Genomic DNA, 20809 nt, shown 5'->3' on the forward strand with positions numbered 1-20809 from the left:
GCGACCCGCTAAGATCCGGCGAGAAACTCGGGCTGATGCATGGGTTAGGTTGCACGTTGACCTCTTTGTCGAGTTCGACGAGTGCGGTTACCAGCGTCCCTTAGCCTGCTCCTAGTGTTACAGCTGAAGGCATCTCGTTGTAACATGTCGCATGTTTATGGTAGTAAGTATTCTACCACTACTGTTTCCATAGGAAAATATTAAGATGTTTTGGCAGCCACTGAGAGGACTTGCAGCGATAATACAATTAGCTTAATTGCTTTATGCTAGTATCTGTCGACAGTATACCATGAATACATGGAGAAAGAAAGACAAATTAACTGAAACATTTATTCTCGTTTTCTTCAATACTCATTAAATTACCGCATCCTCCACAATTTGACACAATACTAAATTCCACAACAGGAATTACCTATTACATCCAACAAAATGAATTCTACTTACAATAATAATAACTATAACTATCTCCTAGAAAAAACTAGAATACGATAATAATATACAAGTGGATATTCATTTGATACATAATTATTAAAAATGAAATTATTTCTCTTATTACTATTTAATATGACAGACCATTTTACATAGAAATACTAAAATAATAATAATTAAATTCGAAATTACTTATTATTTTAATATTTAATAAAAGAAATCCTAGTAATTAAAAATGCAGATTTTAGCGGCTCGTTCACATATGGGAGCTTCGGTCAGTACGCACACACGCACACGCGCCGCGTGAAGAATGTGTACAAAAATTAAGCTACCGTCTTCGTATCTTCCTACCTTCATAAGTTAAGGTATTAAGTATCGGTAGGCAGCGGCTTGGCTCTGCCCCTGGCATTGCTGAAGTCCATGGGCGACGGCAACCACTCCCCATCAGGTGGGCCGTATGCTCGTTTGCCTACAACGGCAATAAAAAAAAATGACTTAATAGTTAAACTGATAATATCAGAGAACACACTACAAAGCGAGTAAGAGATAACTTTGAAGTCTGTTGCATTGGGTACAACAGCTATTCCCCTGTGCTTAAAGAATACTACACAATCAAACAATAAGACGGCGGAAACACAAGATCGTTTGAACAGATTGTAAAAATCTCTTTTACAGAAGAGTTTTAGTTATTACTCCGAGAACTAATTAGAAAAGAGAAACTTAATCTAAAATAACAGTGTCATAGACAACGGGATCTTAAGACCTGTCTCTAAAGTCGCGATGTTAAAAATAACATAATTATGTTGTATGTAAAATAATATATATTATGTTGAGACAAATTCAAACCCTTCACTTCATACTGACAAATAAATACAGGTTTTCAAAACTTCTTAAACACGTTAATCTTGAGAAAGTTCTAGATTAAATTTTCTTTTCTTTTAATACAATCTTAATAGGTATTCCTTTTTTTAGCAAACAATGTTTATTTTAATGTTACCTTAATCAACCAGAAGAAGGTTTTAATTGAAAGAATATAAATTTTCTATATTTCCAACTTAATTTAACATTAAGCACGTATCTCTTAAATTTTAAACTAGTATAAAATATATACAATCCAATTTTTTTTTATATTTTTATAAATTATAATTTTTATATACATTTCATTTTTATAATTTGAGACTCTTTATAACTAAAGTAGGCAATGGTGATTCACGCTTTTGTAAAATACAATAATTAAGACTAATAACTAACAACTGCTCACACCATAATGTGAAATAGTTTTCAACAAAGTGGTGCTGATAAGTCTTCATGTCTCTGTGGTTTTTTTTCTCCGCTATTAATAAAATAACTTGAGCACGACTTCCCAATACAGTACCAGGTTAAGTGTTGTTGCTTCGTGCCAGTTCGTGCATTTTAAATACACCATTTCTGCTAGTTTCGACTAGAATTTTAGGTTGCAAAAGTGAAATGGCCGCTATATCTTTAAAACTTTTACTTCATATCTCAATGTATGAGGTGGCATTTTGTATTGGGTTCCGTTTACCATATACTATAATACTAGGTGGGCCGTGAAATCAATGTGAAATTAAGTTTCTCATAATAAAAAATATAGATAATATTTTTACTATACTCCAAACTCAATTTACAAGGCGGTATAAAATATTTTAAACATACAAAATGTAAGTACTTACCTACCTTAAAACTTGTATTTCTCGCTCGGTTTTTATACCTTCATTTAAGAATTTTACAGCGAGATTTGGCGGGTAATAAAAAAAGTTACTTTAGTTTGACAGTTGACAGTCAATTAGATTTGACAGTTTACAATTAATTGATAATTTAAATAAGTTGCAGTAGAGATAGTTGCCTTACCATTGAATATCAATATAAAATGACTAACATCAAAAAACTTCCACAAACATTCCCCTCATACTGAATGCGTTCTGGCAACATGTATCTTTTCAATCTTCATACAACACAGTCAACATTAATCAATCTATCATTTATGGATATTCATATTACTATTAAGTACTTACTTTTAGTATTAATATACACATAATATTCATAATAAAACGCAAGATTTCAATTGTAATTGTACATTAATTATGTATTCCTATTACAAACAAAAAGCAATACATCAGATTAAGGAACCTTCCATTTTTATAAGTCGGTCAAATAATGCCCATCCCATTCATACTTAAACAATAGAGTTTTGATGAATGAGATAATTAATATTAAACGACATTAGAAATGGCACACAATCTTTAAAGCAATTAATCGTTGATGTAATGAAAGAGTAATTACATATAATATGTAGAACGGTGCATTTACAGAGAGTAAAGAGATTCAAAAACATTAGATTTTTAAAAATTCAATACGTAAAATAATAATTGGCCAAGTGGCCCATGATAAAGATGGCCCCTGATAAGTTTATAAGCCATTGATAACATAAAAATAGTTTCAAAATGGATTTGCCAAGCCAAGTCGCATTTTCCGCATATTGTTACATGCACAACCCGTCAGTTACTTGAAAGAAATCTAAACTAAACTGCGTAGATACAGGGTGTGACATTTAACGAAAAATAGTATCATTTTCTCGTAACACGGCCATCATCTAATTCTTAATTGTACTACATTGCTTGCTAAAAGCGCCACCTGTTTTATCTTTTTCGGGAAACCTTATCCAAATTTTATCATTTACATTTTAACGGACTAGGCTTGCGGCAACATGCTGTATAATATGTTGAATACAGTCATCGAAGTTCCGATCGTATCGACACAACGGCTATACTAAATATTCGTGCCGAAACCACTAACCTACGCCTGTTAGTGGAGCGCTGACACTAACAATGACTTAACGAAGAAATTGCTTAATTTTGCACTATTTTTTTATTATTTGAAAAATGTCTATTCTTTTATGCCTTCATCCTCACATTGAAATGTAAAGTAAGCTTATACTTAACCTTTTGCTATTAACTATGTTAATAAATTGCGATAAAAGGCCGTGGAGTATTTTATTCGGTTTTCGTTTTAACTACGTCCAGACCAGACTGAATAATACTAGCATTATTAGCCATTTAGTTCTCGGATCCCTTGGCGTTACTGTGTTTACTGAAGACATCACAGCGTTGTCCGTCTTGACCTGAGATTGAAATCTCAAATACTTCACAATACTGCTTGTTCTAACCTTCAAGTGGAAATTCACGCGTTTCGCGGCAGTAAGAATATAAAAACTAGAAATAATATTTTCACGGTTCACTAATCATCGTCTAATACAATTATAGGAACTTGGTCCTCGATCTCTATTAGTTCATCATCAATAAGATTTACTACATTGTCGTCAAGCTGGTCGCCCCCCTCTTGGCTTTTTACCTCCTCTCCTGGACTGTCCACACTTTCACTCTTCACTTCCTCCGTCTGACTGTCCTCGTCATACTTCGCTTCGTTCGGCCGGAAGAGAGAGAGCACGTCGGAAATGACCGGCGACTGATTTGCAGTTTGGTCCTCCGTCTCATTCTCCTCCTCGCTGTCCGTATACCCGTAGTACTTCTCGTCGTCCCTCTCTTCCTTGGGCACGTACGTTCTGATCAAGAAATCCAAATTAGCGTCACTCGTGAACACTTTGCTGGGATCGGAATCTTCTTTGTCGCATTCGTGGGCCGAGAACAGTTTGAATGACGTAAAGTACTTCTTGCAGAGCTGACACCGGTTGAGGAGATGAGCGCGGTAGTGATTGTGGAGGTTCGGGAAGTGGTCTCCGCACACCACGCACTCCTCCGGTTGTACCGTGGCTCTGTAGTGAACCTTCTTCGTGGACTTATGTACGTTCCTCATGTGCTTAATGAAGGGCCCGTATTTGACGAACTTCTCGCCGCACTTGCGACACTTGATCGGTTTCGCGTTGTACTTCCGGCTGCGGTGCGAGAACGCGTGCACTCTGAACGAGTCCATCGTTTTGAATTTGAACGTGCAGAAGCGACAGGATATCGCGCCGGACGTCTTGTGGATGCCGTCGTGTAATCTCTTCGTATTCTTCCTAGTGATGGGCTTGAAGCAGAAGCGGCACTCTTCGTACGCGGGTGCGCCGGCGTTGTTGACGTCTGCCGCGGCTTCGTCGTCGCTCTCGATGGCGCACAGGTGACCGTCAAAATCGGCTTCCGAGAAGAAATACTTACCGCACTTCTTGCATCTGTTCTCTTCGTGGTACGCCAAATGTTTGTGCAAATTGAAAAATGTTTTATTGCAGATGTGGCATTTCTCCTCGACCGAGTCCTTCGGCATCACGATCCACTCCTTGTGGTCTCCGTGCGCCGACCGCATGTGCTGGATCATGTCCCGGAACGCTACAAAAGTCTCGTCGCAGTGCTCGCATTTGGTCGGATTCTCTTCATTCTTTTGAGACAAATGGTACGTCTTGTGCTTCCTGTACAAGGTGGGCGTGCCAAACTTCTTCTTGCAATAAATGCAACCGTAATATCCGATGGTTCGATGATATTTCTTGTGCGAGTTGAGGATATCTTCGCTTTCGAAGACCTTGAAACAGAAATCGCAGACGGTTTTCTTGTTGCCGACGCGAGCCTCCCTCGAGACCCGGATGGCGTGCTGCGTGCGGCGGTGGCAGTCCAGCTTCACTTGCAGATGGAAAGCTTTATAGCAGATATCGCACTTCAACTTCTTGGGGTACACCTCTGTGTCGCCGATCAGTTTCTTTTTGGCGCAGCTGAAGGCCAGGTGACCCTCGAGGAACCTCGGCGTCGTGAAGTAGTCGAAGCAGTAGTTGCACCGGAGCGAGTTGTGGTAGTCGATGTGGCGCTCGAAGTTGCCCTTGGAGGCGAGGATCTTGAAGCAGATGGAGCACTGGAGGTGGTGCAGCGGCCCATCCAGCACGGGCTCCGTCCGCTCCGCGATCCAGGTCTCGTGGACGCCGTGCGAGTCCCGCAGGTGGTGGTGCAGGTCGTACCCGCGCACGAACGTCTCCTCGCACCGCGAACACTTCAAAGGCGCGTCGGTGAACTTGCTCGTCAGGTGAGACTTTATGTGGATCCTGTGATTTTTCAATGATATAGTTTTCTTCCCGCAGAACTTGCACTTAAAGAACTCCGGTTTCCGGAGGTGCGCCTCCTCGTGGTGCTGCAGGCGCTTCTCGTCGCGGAACTGTTTGGCGCAGAGCTTGCACGAGTACTGGCGCTGCGGCGGCGGCTCGGCCTCCGATTTGATCATCTTACTCTGCGGGTGCGAGCTCTTCAAGTGTCGGAACAGTTTCAGGACGTCGAAGTACCGAGGGCAGTACGGACATTTGACTTTGCCCTTCCTCATATTTTCGATCCGTTTCTTGTGCGAGGAGTGGCTGAAGTTGTGCGACATCTGGTGGCGGCGGTGGTAGTCCTCGTCTATGAACCCTTTGCCGCAGACCTTACATTTGTAGGGGCCGTTGTCGTCCTCGTAGTGGGTGCGCTCGTGGATGGCGAGGTACCGTTTGTTGGTGAACTGCACCTTGCAGACGGGACACTCGTACCTGGCGCCGTACAGCAGGGTCTTGGAGTTGTGCCACACGGTGTGGTGCTTGAGGGACGACTCCGAGTTGCAGACCTTGCCGCAGATCTGGCAGGTCAGGGAACCATCCTCACCGCTCTCTGCTTTATTAGGTAGACCGGTCCCGCTGCTGTGCAAGCCCACTATGGTATTCTGACCGCTCTCTCCCTTTCTCTGATGCACGGACATGTGGTAAAGGTACAGCTTTCGGTTCTGGAAGACCTTTTTGCATATCGCGCACTGGTAGTCTTTGTTCTGGAAGCGCGTCTGCTTGTGGAAGATCATGTGCATCTGTGCGGCGCGGAGATGCTTACTCTTGCGGTTGCAGATGGAGCAGATCAATAGTTTGGGGTCTATGTTGGGGTCGCGGTAGTGTTCGCGCATGTGGGCTTTGTAGTGACACTGGAATCTGAACACCTGTAAATAATTACGAATAAGTCACTCCACTGACCAATTTTTTTATTTATTGCTTAGATGGGTGGACGAGCTCACAGCCCACCTGGTGTTAAGTGGTTACTGGAGCCCATAGACATCTACAACGTAAATGCACCACCCACCTTGAGATATAAGTTTTAAGGTCTCAAGTATAGTTACAACGGCTGCCCCACCCTTCAAACCGAAACGCATTACTGCTTCACGACAGAAATAGGCAGGGTGGTGGTACCTACCTGCGCGGACTCACAAAAGGTCCTACCACCAGTAATTACGCAAATTAAAAATTTTATATTATGTGGAAGGAATTGGAGAAGGCCTATGTCCAGCAGTGGGCAGATAAAGGCTGCTGATGATGATGATGATGATGATGATGATGATGATGATGATTCTTGATATCTATAAATAGGATTGAAAGATAGATATGATACAGTCCGTACCTGTTGGCAGACAAAGCACTCGACCTGCTTCTCGATGTTGTTGCCGACTCTTAAGTGCCAATTTACATGTCGTTTGAGTGAAATCAACGTGGGCATGTTCTTCCCGCAAATGTGGCAGGAGAATGAGGTCGCGTCGCCGTCGGGCGGGCCCGGTGTGGCGTCGCTGTACTGGTCAATGAGCGGAACCTCTTTGAAGCCGTTGTGAGTCTGGATCCGATCCAGGGGTTCCGTTTTCGTCACAACGACCTCACAAAAATCCGCTAGATCCGGACCATCAAACTTCATAGAATTGGACATCTTCGCTGGAGGAGTTTGCTTCAATCTGAAAACATTCGTAAGTTTCAGTTTAGTTCCATTAAAACAACTCAATTAAATTAAAATTCTTACAATTTTAAAAATATCTAAATACTACATTTGTTATTATTTGTCTGATATGTGACAATGAAGTTTTTTTATTGCGTAGATATGGATGGACTAGCTCACGGCCTGATGTTAACGTCAGTAATGCGTTTCGGTTTGAAGGGCGGGGCAGCCGTTGTAACTATACTTGAGATCTTAGAACTCATATCTCAAGGTGGATGGCGGCATTTACGTTATAGATTGAAATGGACTCAGGTAAGCAGTTAACACTATGTGCGTTGTAAGCTCGTACAACCACCTATGCAATAAAAAAATTAAAAAGTTGTTAGAGCCCATAGAGATCTACAACGGCTGCCCCACCCTTCAAATCAGTTAATCAATATCATTATTAACTGCAGCACACAGACCTCCCCTACTGCGTATGCTTGCCGGTCTTGCCGACCGCCGTATCGACTGACCGCGTACGGCTTTAGCATATGGCAAAATGTTCACCTATAATAATAATAGCTGGGAACAAATCACGTACGGTCGTTCGTCCCCAATTTAGGATTGCCTTTGTAAGTAGACGAGCATAAGGCCCACCGGTAGTGGTGAGTGGTTACCGTCGCCCATGGACTTCAGCAATGCCAGATAAGTATACCTTCATACCGGCAGCGGCTTAGCTTTGTAGGCAGATAAATCAGAAAATGTTTGCCCTATGTGGGAATCGAACCCACGACCCTCGACCCAACAGTCAGAGCCGCTAACTACAGCACCACCGGGTCAGTCAGTAACACAATAACGAGTTGAAGCAAAACGACATACCTGTGCACGAACTTGATGTGATCAGCGAGACCTTTGCAGCTCTTAAACTTCTCATCGCACTCGTTGCAACTGTAAATATTTCTAGGGTTCATGTTCTCCGACAGATGCTTCTGATTGTGCTCCTTCACGTCGCTAACTTTCATTTCAACATCACATATCCGACAAGTGACCGTGCAGTTTTTTAGTGTGATCTTCGATCTCTTAACTCCCGCACACATTGTGTGTTTAGTTTTCTTGTGGTGTATATATTGTTTCCGGTACGAGAACTGTTTGTCGCACACGTCGCAGGTGAAGTCGTACGTCTCGTCTTGGCTGGAGTCTGTGTCCGACGCGCGGTTGGTCTCGCTCAGTAGACTCGAATCGTTATGACTGTCGTTCACATTGTCCTCTAGCTTGACCGTCAGGGTGCCGTCTTCGTGCTTGCGCTCGTGATTACTCAACGACTTTTTATACAGGAAGGTCCTGTCACAATAGCTGCATTTCAAGGGCTCGCCCGGAGTCGACGGCGATGCTCGCTTATCCGCTGTTGATTCTTTCGGACTGTGCGTGATACAAAAAAATTACGTATTTTAATTTTAGCGTTTTCTAACAAATAAACAATTTCGTCTACTATAGCGGACCAAGTACATACCTCGAGTTTACCGCATCGACGGCATCATTGTTGGTCACGTGGCTCGCCAAGTGCGCTATCAGCATGGCCTCCGTGGCGAGCTTCTTGTTGCAGATGCGACACTGGCGCGCCGACGTCACGGCGTCGCTCTGAACGTACTTGAAGTGCACCACCCTGAGATGCAGAAAATAGCCCGTCCTGTTCGGGGTGTTTTTGTCGCAAAGAGGACAATCGAAACTCTGCAAGGGAATCTTCTTTTCGCAAGAGTTAAAGTGCGAGTTGTGCAACGGGTAATCGTCGAAGAGCTCCCGACAGAACAGACACGGAACGGGCACTCTGTCAGGCTTATCTGGCCTTTCCAGAACATTCTTGGGCGAAGCCGCGTGCGCGAGCTTCATGTGGTTCTCCAGACTCTCGATGGTGTAAAATTTAGCCGAGCAGAATTCGCAGCTCATGTTTATGTATTGCCCTCCGTCTATCGGCTTGAGCGAGACGAGTAATTCTTTGTGTCCAGAAGTTTCGCATTTATGTCGATTTAACATGATCTTCAATTTGAAAGACTTTCCACACTTTTGGCACGTGAGCGGTTCTTCCTCTTTAACGTCACTCCTTAGTTTATTCGGGGTATCATGAGGAACGTACTCGCCGACGCTATCGTTTTTGTGTATCCGCGAGTGATTGCTGAGGCTGAGGCCCGATTTGAAGTCTTTATTGCAAACGGAGCAGCTATAGCTTTTGTTTTTGACGGGACACTCCTCGGTGTCGGTGCCGCCGCTTTCGGCGAATGAAATCGGAGACGCGACATCATCACAGTCCGAGTCCACTTGAAAGTATTTAGGTTGGACTTTGGCTCTTTTGCTAGTCCTGCGTAGTTCTTCGATGCGTTTAGAGTTCCCGGTTTGGGACTTCGGGACGCTGCTAGTCGATGTGTTGTCACTGTCGATGCTGCGTTTGCGAGAACGCTGGACGTTTGTTAGTTTGCCATCGGACGCGGAGTTCTTTACGTTCGAACTGTCAGTTTGGGTGGAAATGGCGGAGTCGTTGCTTTGACGACTTGTCGGCGCCGGACTTACACTGAATCCTGAAAACGTTTCAAATCTACCACACCAAGCATTCGACCATAGATATCGAGGTGTGTAAAGCTATTTGGGGTTTAAGTGACGTTTCTGCAACTTTATAGCTGAGCCATTTAAAATTAAAAAATGTGGAAAAAAAAGTTTTTTATATCTTATCGCAATTACTGTATTATATTAACAGTGTGTACAAATAAAGAATAAATAAAAAAAAAAAAAAAAAAATAAAAAAAAAAGTTCGCAAGTTTGCAAATCTGTTTCTGTTTTTAAATACAAGGTCAAACAATTCTATCTATAATCAACCGAATAATCATTGTTCTATACTCTTCGTATATACTGTGTTACTTATAATATTTTGTATTCAAGTTTAACAATATTTGCTATGTGTATGTGCATTACTATAATTCTCATGTTGTATTTGTTATTTTAGCTGTACTACACACACTCATCACTTTTAATTATTATTCTCATAATCCTCTCGCAGGTTTGCTGGAAGAGATCTTAAAGAAATAAGCAGTGCCTTTGTACATAATTTTCCTATTACTCTGTACTATGTCTTCTTTTTTGTGTGTACATAAATAAATAAATATATCATTACATCGAACTGTTGATGCCAAATAAAACGCACCTTTAATTACAAAGATAAATGTAGTGTATTAAGCGAAATGTCGCTTAAACCATATAACCTCTCACCCCTCAATATCTTGCAAGGATAAAAGCTAATAATTAAATAATAAAAGCTAATAATAATTAAGTAACTAAATAAATAAGGCATTCGTGTATATAATTGCATTTAACTCACATTTTACAATGTAATATAATATAAAGGCTATGAATATTTCAAATATCGTACCTGGTGGCGGTACATAGTTCCGTCTCAACTCTTGATCCGCTCTCTCGCATTGCTGTTTGAATATGTACGCGCTACTAAGTTTCTGAATGCATTCCGAGCATATCTTGTCTGGTAAGCCATCTCCTTCGTAGACCTTAAACAATATCACTTTACAGACATGACAAGAAGAATGAACCAAACAATTTTTATTGTGTACTAGCGACCCGCCCTCATTTCGCTTCGAAAACATTAAATTTTATTATTGAAATTGCTGAGTCCCGCGATGTTACCCGCGGTTATTGTCGTACCGCGGGTAAAGCCGCGGGGCGAAGCTAGTCTAAAAAGAGTGGCCTAAGTTAATCCTTATATCATCAGCTATCTATCAGTGAAAGTCCCGTCAAAATCGGTCCAGCCGTTTCAGAGATTAGCCGGAACAAACAGACAGACAAAAATTGTAAAAAATGTTATTTTGGTGTATGTACCGTATATAACTAGTCAGATCATAAGTATTGTCACACAGTAAAAACTTTTCTTTTAGAATGCTGGCCACAAAAAAGTTTATTGAATTCGAATTTCGAATTGTTCATGAAAATAAAAATGTATACTTTTCGAATTTTACTCATTTTTAAATATGGAGTGGACGCTTAAAGAAGACCGTGTTGCAGTTATTGCGTTGCATCGTTGCGGTTACTCGCCAATTCAAATTTTTAACATACTGAAAAATTTGAATGTAACCAAAAGATTCGTTTATCGTACCATCAAACGATACAATGAAGACTCTAGTGTAGATGACAGGTCAAGAAGTGGTCGCCCTCGGTCTGTTAGGACTCCAGCAGTGATAAAAGCTGTGAAGGCGCGAATTCAAAGAAATCCCAAACGTAAGCAGAAACTGTTGGCCCTTCAGATGGGGTTAAGCAGAACCACGGTGAAAAGGGTGTTAAATGAAGACTTAGGGCTTCGGGCATATCGAAGAAAAACAGGACATCGTTTGAATGCTCGTCTAATGGACCTGAGACTGAAGAGATGCCGCGCTTTGTTGAAGCGGTACGCGGGAAAAAAATATCGGGAAATTCTTTTTTCGAATGAAAAAATTTTTACCGTAGAAGAGAGCTACAACAAACAAAATAATAAGGTGTACGCACACAGTAGTGAAGAAGCGAGCAACCGTATTCCGCGTGTCCAACGAGGTCATTTTCCATCCTCGCTCATGGTATGGTTGGGAGTTTCTTATTGGGGCTTAACAGAGGTACATTTTTGTGAGAAAGGTGTAAAAACGAATGCAGTTGTGTATCAAAATACAGTCCTGACGAACCTTGTGGAACCTGTTTCTCATACCATGTTCAATAACAGGCACTGGGTATTCCAACAAGATTCGGCGCCAGCTCATAGAGCGAAGAGCACACAAGACTGGCTGGCGGCGCGTGAAATCGACTTCATCCGGCACGAAGACTGGCCCTCCTCCAGTCCAGATTTGAATCCGTTAGATTACAAGATATGGCAACACTTGGAGAAAAAGGCGTGCTCAAAGCCTCATCCCAATTTGTAGTCACTCAAGACATCCTTGATTAAGGCAGTCGCCGATATTGACATGGACCTCGTTCGTGCTGCAATAGACGACTGGCCGCGCAGATTGAAGGCCTGTATTCAAAATCACGGAGGTCATTTTGAATAAACTTTAGTGTCATAAGATTCTATGTTTTGTTAAGTTCATTTTGGTATATGAATGGTTACATAATGAATAAACTTGTTTCAATTATTTTACATTAAACATGTGACAGAATTTATGACCTGACTAGGTATATTCATATGCATGTAGTAAAAAGAGGCTATTTCAATATTACAAACAGACATTCCAATTTTATTTATATGTATAGATTTACTTCCACCCATAGGACACAGCCCACTGAGTTTCTCGCCGGATCTTCTCAGTGGGTCGCGTTTCCGATCCGGTGGTATATTCTGCGAAGCACTGCTCTTGCTAGGGCCAGTGTTAGCAACACTCCGGTTTGAGCCCCATGAGCTCACCTACACGTTAGAGTGAAGCTGAAATAGCACCTCAAGGCTATCATCAGCATAGGTAGGAAAAAAAAAGTTTATTTACATCGTAATTGTGTATTTATTGGACTGTCTAGCGGTAGCTATCATACAACACAAGATAACTGACCTAGGCCCGAATCCCGCTTACGATAATTTCAAGATAAGCATGCATTTATACAAATTGCGAACAACAACATTTAGACCGTCGCGTCGGTCTATCGAGAAATATCAACCGCTCGGTGGAAGATCTTGCATTTGTCGTTTACTTCCAAAGACTGTCTTGTTGGACGGGTTAGCAATCCTGACTACTGGACTACAAGGTTCAGGATTCCCAATCGAGGTCAATATCTTTGTGCAAGGTATTGGATATTCGAGATCGTACTGATCTCGTTCTCGTCTGATGTGTGCTTACGGCACCCACTTCTAGAATGTGATCGTTGAACATGAAATGTTCAAACATTTATGGTTTCTCATATAAGAGAACAGAATATTGGATTTCATTTCTTTAATACTCGGCAGCGGGCAATCGATTTAAGCAAGCGAGCGACAGGTGCGATTTTCTTGCGACTTAAATTGCTTCAACGACACTTTCAATAAAACCTGAATTTACAAAAGGTATGCATAATCATACGATACGATAATGATCGAAGGCGCTGGCGGGACATTACAAGGAGCAAAATCCTGTCGACGTATAATGGTCACGACCCTCAGCAGTGAGGAAACGACGCGAGGAGGAGGAGATGCATAATCAAGAGTATATCTTTTGATTTCTCTTTCTCATACTTTACGTTCATCAATATTGACTGCTACATCTCTCTAGTACTTCAGGTTCTTTTAATTCTGTTTTTTTTTAGAAAACCTTAACTAGAATAAGTTTCTTGACTATCGGATTTTTTGGTTAATGGCTCTGATTAATGATTTATTTGGTTAATTGCCCGAGATTAAAGTTTGAGATTAAGATACCTATTTTAAAGAAGAACATGTCACTAGAAGACTGTCCACGAATTTTCAAAATATTCTGATTTGTTTTCACAAATTTAAGAAGATTTTACAGTCAACAAGACAAATGGCAAAACAAAATCATCTTAAGCTATCGCAAATGTCAGAAGGCCATCCAGAAGTGCTATGTTTCAGATAAGCGACATGGCAATGACCATGATATGATAACGATCGTAATTATAGACCTAGGTTCATAAAATTGTGGTTTACATTTTTGGGTGCAATTAGCATAATGATCACGAATTTTTCATTGTTCGTTAACTGCGACACTTGATTGTTTTATCTTATTGAGTGCACACTGACAGCTCGTATACTCATTGTTAGTGGAACTAAAATCCATTATAACAATACCATAATTAGTCGATTCCTGATCATTTCAAATTTTGTTTTTACCATCGCACCGCCCGCCACCGGAGTACAGTTCATCCAAACTACCTGGAACCACTGCGTTCATCCACAGTGCGTTTCCAGATATCTTTTTTGCCACGTACTATTATGGTCTATAATTGGAAAACTACCATGGAAACTTGGACACGAATGAGTGTACATGGATGGGCGACACGATCATGACTTAAATTTAAAATTAAAATTAAAAAAATTAAAATTAATTATTAAATTAATTTTGGAATGAGCTCCCCTCCACGGTGTTCCTCGAGCGCTATGACATGTTCTTCTTCAAACGAGGCTTGTGGAGAGTACTTAACGGTAGGCAGCGGCTTGGCTCTGCCCCGGAATTGCTGAAGTCAACGGGCGACGGTAACCACTCACCATCAGGTGGGCCGTATGCTCATCTGCCTACAGGGGCAATAAATAAAAAAACTATCCTCCAAAATCCTAGTAACATCCAAACTCTGCATTGAAGATACGGTACATAATATAGCCAACTATATTTAGGTTTTTTCCCTTGCCTATTCACTGGTGGTAGGACCTCTTGCGAGTCCGTGCGGGTAGGTACCACCGCCCTGCCTATTTCTGCCGTGAAGCAGTAATGCGTTTCGGTTTGAAGAGTGGAGCAGCCGTTGTAACTATACTGAGATCTTAGAACTTATATCTCAAGGTGGGTGGCGCATTTACGTTGTAGATGTCCATGGGCTCCAGTAACCACTTAACACCAGGTGGGCTGTGAACTCGTCCCACCTGAGCAATACAAAAAAAAAAAAAAAAAATGGTAGCCTAAGAAGCTATATCAACTACGCCCGGACGGGTTGGCCTTTGGTGTTAATAAAAGTAATGCATCTAGGAAACCTCGTTATCGTCTAAGCCTCCTTTTGAAATGACAGTCGATCATGCTAGAAAGATCTTTCTAGAAAATAGACCATTCTGGAAAGATATCTTATAGGACTTAATTAAAATAAACGCATATTTATATTACTATTTTAAGTTTAATCTACACGTAAGCAGATTAGATCATACGATAAATCGAAAAACTAAAAGCTGAAACTCGACGCAGGTTCATTTATAAGCATAAAGAGTCGGCACTGTGTCGGTCGACTTTATAATTTGAATGCATCAAGTTATAACTATACTAGCTGTACCCGACTGCTTCGCTGGGCATTTAAAATTAACATTATTATTTGTCACCCCCACAAAGATTCTCATCATAAACGCCCCCGCAACTGGTGTAGGGAGTCCAACACTCATATAAATATTAGCCTATCCATTAAGTACATGTATTTTCTACATGGATACCAAGTTTCAAGTCAATCGGATGCATGGTTCAGTAGTCATAACGGAACATTCATAAAAACCACTGTAGATTTATATATTAGTATAGATAAGTCGTCACAACTATTATTATTGTAATACAAAGTTACGATATTTTGATGCCTTTGAAGACTTTGACAGTTTCTTTTATAGGCTTTAAAAACAGACGAGCATACAGTTCAAGTGATGGTGAGTTGTTACCGTCGCTCACTGACGTCAGCATTGCCACTGGCACAGCTAATTCGTAGCTTACCGAACAATAGGACAGTGTTATTAGCCTGAATCTGTCGTCGTCATGGCCTAAAAGATAAGACGTTCGGTGTGTTGGTACCTAGCGATGCAACGGTGTTCGAATCCCGCAGGCGAATACCAATATTTCTAATGAAATACGCACTCAACAAATGTTCACGATTGACTTCCATGATGAAGGAATAATATCGTGTAATAAAAATCAAAACCGAAAAATTATAATTGGCGTAATTACTTGTAGTAGGTAGGACGTCTTGTCTAGACAGGTAGGTACCACCACCCTGCCTATTTCTGCCGTGAAACAGTAATGCCTTTTGGTTTGAAGGCTGGGGCAGCCGTTGTACTGTAAAAGCTGAGACCTTAGAACTCATAACTCATCGTAACAAGTTGAAATGATTACCGTATGCTATGGTTGTACACTAAATGCCACATGTTGTATGTATTTACACTAAATGCCATTTACCCATGATTTTCCGCAATTTTCCCTTTTAATGTCTTCCCCCTTTTCTCCCCCTATGGACCCCAATTTCCCCTCATTGTGGAAACACTGGTACGTGTGTGTTTTTGGTCATAGACTAAATAGTTATAGTGGTGGCAATGACGCCACATGTATGTTCGTCACATTAAATCTAGTATCATGTAGTGATTCTGTTTTCTTTGCAGTAGAATGTGACACCATAAATAGAAATTATAAATAAAAGTCAGTTCAGTCCTTTTGGTGTCCCGAATGTAACAAGAATTAAGTGGGGTGTCATTTAAGACGACAGACTGAGTCCTTTGCGGTTCTGTTTGACGCTTAATCCTTTACTCCTTTACTGTACAATCCTTTAATCTTACTTAAAGATTCAACGCTAGCCTAACCACTTCTCAGAGCGACTGGGGTAGTTTCACATCTCACTTCTATTCAAACTATTTGCTCTCAAGAAATAACGGCATTATTTAAAATAGACGTAAAATATTGGTACAGCTATCGAAGTGGTATTTGGGATTGATGCATATGCCGTCATAGATGCACAGAGAGTTTGTAAACTTGTAAAGCTGTAGTTGCTCTCAATGTCTACAATTTACCAAAGAATGCTTCTCAAACCTTTTTTTTTTTATTGCTTAGATGGGTGGACGGGCTCACAGCCCACCTGGTGTTAAGTGGTTACTGGAGCCCATAGACATCTACAACGTAAATGCGCCACTCACCTATGTTGTGGCTCTCAAAATACAAATAATACTGGGCGAAATTTTCTTTATGGCATACATATTGCATCATTCACAATCATCTGTAATGAGATTATAGATTCCTTTGAGGTGTGGTGGGTTTTTTTCACCTATGCTGGTAACCTAGGGGATTTTATACCAGCGTAACCGGGCGAGAATTGTATCAAGAATCTACATAGGCTACAGTTATAACAAGGATTTTTACAAAGTTGAATGTGAATATGCAGAGCGCGGAGAGTGGACTCGACCAAAATCGTTCACGTTAGTGAATTCGTTCATCAAATCTCGTTTGTAAAAATAGTTCCTAAGTTTTTTTTTATTGTCCTTTTAGGCAGACGAGCATATGGCCCACCTGATGGTGTGTGGTTACTGTCGCCCATGGACTTCAGCAAAGCCAGGGGCAGAGCCAAGCCGCTGCCTACTGCTAAGTTCCTATTGTTCCGTATATTAAGCACAATCGTAACGACTCTATGAAGTTATAAGAGTCAAACTTCTTCGCCATGAGCCGAATTACATGGTTTCATTAAAATTACGATTTGTTCATACTTCCATCAGACTTAGAACTGACAACAATAACGAAAATGATAAATCTGTTACACTTATAGTTAGAGGCGTAATTATAATCGAATATTTTTAGAATAGTTATTTCTCATTCATTCTGGCTTAAAGATTTCTTGATTAATAATTTATTTTCTTTTTCTTTAGACCTCTATGTAGTAAATCTATAAATACAAATGATAATGTATGTATTTATGTGTGTATGTATGTATGAATGTATATATGTATGTATGAATGTATGTATGTAATTTGTTGTATGTATGTAATTTGTTGTATGTATGTATGTTTCCTATATACTTAAAAATAGCTTGTCCTGATTTCTGTGACACTGTCACAAAATCTTAAGATTGGCACAGCTGATGATCCTGTGAAGTTTGGTAGGAATCATATCAAACTCACTCAGGATAAAGTTGCACCAAATTCAAAGGACAGAAAAACTGTTCAAATTGTCATTTTCATTTCTTTAATATTTTTGTTGTAATTAAACTTAGTAGTTATTATTGATATAAATTTAAAGGTCTTACCAGAGTCCTATCTTTAAATTGCAGAGAGCAGGCAGTTACGGACTAATGCACTTTTATAAATTAGAATTAATTACGTGGATGTTTTAGAATTTTTTTTTCAAAATCACAGATTTGTTATTTTGTTTTACTTCACGAGCAGATAGATATTTTTCACAAGTCAAGACACTTATTGTCACTGTCTATGACTATGTTTACTTTTTGTTATGAAGTTTCTATATCTATCAACTCCAACCATTATTGACACTGAAGGAAAGTTTTCGTAATAGTACCATTTAAATGTATTAATAACTAATGAGGAAATTATACATACAGACATAATATAAAATCACTATTTCTCTTACACATCAATAAGTTTTTAAAATGGTAAACAACATACAAAAAAAAAGTACATTAATTTAATTCCTGAATCATTTTTTAAAGCTGTGTTTGTGTTGTAGTTTATACAAATAATTATATAAAATAAATATTAAGCAATCACTTTTATTCAGTAAGTATACTATAAATATAATATGTAAAGTAGCTTTTCTAATTAGAAATTTATATAGTGTATAGCTCAATAACACAATCAGATTTGCTACCTCTAGGTTCTTACAAATTCTGTATTCTTCTGTAATCCACCCACTTCATGTGGGTGAAACAGACCAAGGATAAAAAAAATTTTTTTTATGCCCTTGTAGGCAGGGGCAGAGCCAAGCCGCTGCCTACCGAAAATTGAATCGGTTTTATAAGCACTGGAGAGCAACCTCCATGGCTATAATTATAATTATGGCCAATACCTCCAAACAGTCACAAAACTTGTGTAAGCAGTATTTGAAGATGAATAGTACCTCTCCACAGCCCATTCTGATGGTCTGAACTAAATCGCTCAACACAAAGCTACATAATGCTCTTAATGTCACAATGACCCAGGAGGAACATAAACATCAAAAATAAATCTCTCTTTGAGGGAATCATGACCTCCAGTAATGAAGAAAATAACACAAGGACTACTATATCTTATTCTACTTTGTTCTCCAGGATGGATAGGGGTGGTGTGGTGTCGATAGGTGCTAAAAACCACTCACTCCCACATATCAAAATGACAAAATGTCTAATGAAACAATATTGAAAGTATGTACAACTCATAACTTAGTCCTGGGGTAAAATGAAGTACACGGTCAACTAAGATAGAACAACCATAAATTTACCATACACTAATAGGATTATTTAAAATTCTAGATCAGTCTCTTTAAGGTCTATTTTATACACTTCTCAATCGGGTTCTGTGACGAAAATTAGTAAAGGCCTATGTCCAGGAGAGGACAAATGTAGGGTGAAGATGATAACAATGTCAACCAATCAGAGACTGGTGCACAATAATAAAGATTGTAAATCTTTTGATGGAAACTTTTCTTTATTCACAATCTAGTATCAAGGTGCAAAATTTATTTAGCTTTAGTATTTTTGGAGATTTGCTTGCAACTTCAGAATAATTACAAACTTCAGAATAATTACAATGTTTATAATTAAGCGTAATTTATTTTAAACTAAAGGGGGTTTTCAATAATCATATCAAATATAATGTATTTGTGTAATAGGTATGCATATACTGAGGTTAATTTTCTTATTACTGTCTTTTGAACTAAAATCTTCGACCATTATTTTATTACTTTCGTATGAACATCAACACAATAGTAGTTAAAAATGAAACTAAACTACAGATTTTTTCCTATAAATCTGAAAATTTAATGAAATTTTTTATTCTTAATAACTTGTATTTTCGCAAATTGTATTCGAAATCCATGCAAGCTTTTTGTTTAATACTGTTTTTTAATACGAAAATCCGTTTCACTTTTAAATTATCTTAACAAGTTTTTTTAGAGTATATGGACCTCACCTTTATTCGCGCGCATTCCATAACCATCTCGGCCAGTTGAACGGCATTGTCCATTGTGAAGATGGAGTAAAAGTCGCCCAGCTTGAGGCAAAGCCTACACTTCCCAAGTTTGAGGGCCATATTGATTTCTTCTGGATTTGTTTCATGTCATCAGAAACATGTCTGCTCTTCGATGCACGATGATATTTTAACTATTACTCAAACTTAACTTAAACTAAACTATAAATTGGATGTATCAAACTTTAATCTAGTAATTCGTTAGTTTGTTTTGTCTTTTCGACAGTTAAACACAGTAACATAACTTAATACTTGATAACTAATCAGCTGAACCCATATTATAATATATTAGCCGGCTTCTCTAATTCTGGGTATCGGTCAAAGATCAAAGAAAAGAGTAATCTATGTATAGGGAATATTAGTATTAGTAGGAATGGGCAACATATATCGATACATTTTTGAGTTCTCGGTAAAACTCACGATCTATTGGTTTTAAATTATTACAGGAGCCAATAGACCGCCAGAATGAATAAAGATGGTTGAACAGGATGACTTATATTTTATGTGTACGTTCTACGTGTGAGTAACCAACACAGAATAAAATCTATTATGGAGCGTAAAATATGAAACGTTTCACTTTTAATGTAATCTAGGGCAATTAAATACCCATTTACTCAAACTGATATAAATATGTTATATGTTAAAACATGGTTTTCAAAATACTACAATATCACTAAGTTTTACAAAGTTCACGAATCTATGTTGAAACCAAGGTAGGCTGCACACTAGCGAGTATGATAAATAATATGGTACCATTGAGCTTATAAAAACCCTATATGGTATAACGTAAAAAATTAGGTACATACTCAAGCCATTGTCTAACTACCCTTTACTTAAATGATTTAGGTGTATAGCCGATGAATTTTTTTAGGAATTTAAAAGTATTAATTTTAAGACTAGGAATGAGGGGTACCATAGATTACAAAGAGGTATTTGAACGGTCTTTCATAAGTGGTAGAGAGCTCAATGAATTTGGCGATAAAAATAAAGATATCTAGTAAGGGGGCAACTTAAGGGTGATAATTTGTTTAATTAATTATGAATAAATAAAAGACGTGTGGCGTTTAAGTACGCACCTTTTTATGAT

At 39.4% G+C, this 20809-nt stretch overlaps 1 protein-coding gene across 1 annotated transcript; it reads right to left on the bottom strand.

Moving 5' to 3' along the window:
• Positions 1-316: 316 nt before the first annotated feature.
• On the bottom strand, positions 317-20432 carry LOC101744826 (zinc finger protein 729). Its single transcript, XM_012697393.4, has 6 exons — positions 19666-20432; positions 10531-10663; positions 8626-9685; positions 7995-8534; positions 6831-7152; positions 317-6375 (listed from the first exon to the last, which is right to left on the bottom strand). Exons 1-6 carry the CDS (start codon positions 19783-19785, stop codon positions 3685-3687), a joined length of 4866 nt encoding a protein of 1621 aa, XP_012552847.2. The 5' UTR covers positions 19786-20432; the 3' UTR covers positions 317-3684.
• Positions 20433-20809: the final 377 nt, after the last annotated feature.

This window comes from Bombyx mori, chromosome 15 (genome assembly GCF_030269925.1).
Source record: "Bombyx mori chromosome 15, ASM3026992v2".
Classification (NCBI taxonomy): Eukaryota; Metazoa; Arthropoda; class Insecta; order Lepidoptera; family Bombycidae; genus Bombyx; species Bombyx mori.

Excerpts from the sequence above, each read along its gene's own strand:
- LOC101744826 (XM_012697393.4), bottom strand. The coding sequence starts at position 19,785 with ATGGCCCTCAAACTTGGGAAGTGTAGGCTTTGCCTCAAGCTGGGCGAC. Across the intron at positions 7,153-7,994 it reads CACATCAAGTTCGTGCACAG|ATTGAAGCAAACTCCTCCAG; the intron begins GTATGTCGTTTT and ends GAATGTTTTCAG. Across the intron at positions 6,376-6,830 it reads AGTGCTTTGTCTGCCAACAG|GTGTTCAGATTCCAGTGTCA; the intron begins GTACGGACTGTA and ends AATTATTTACAG.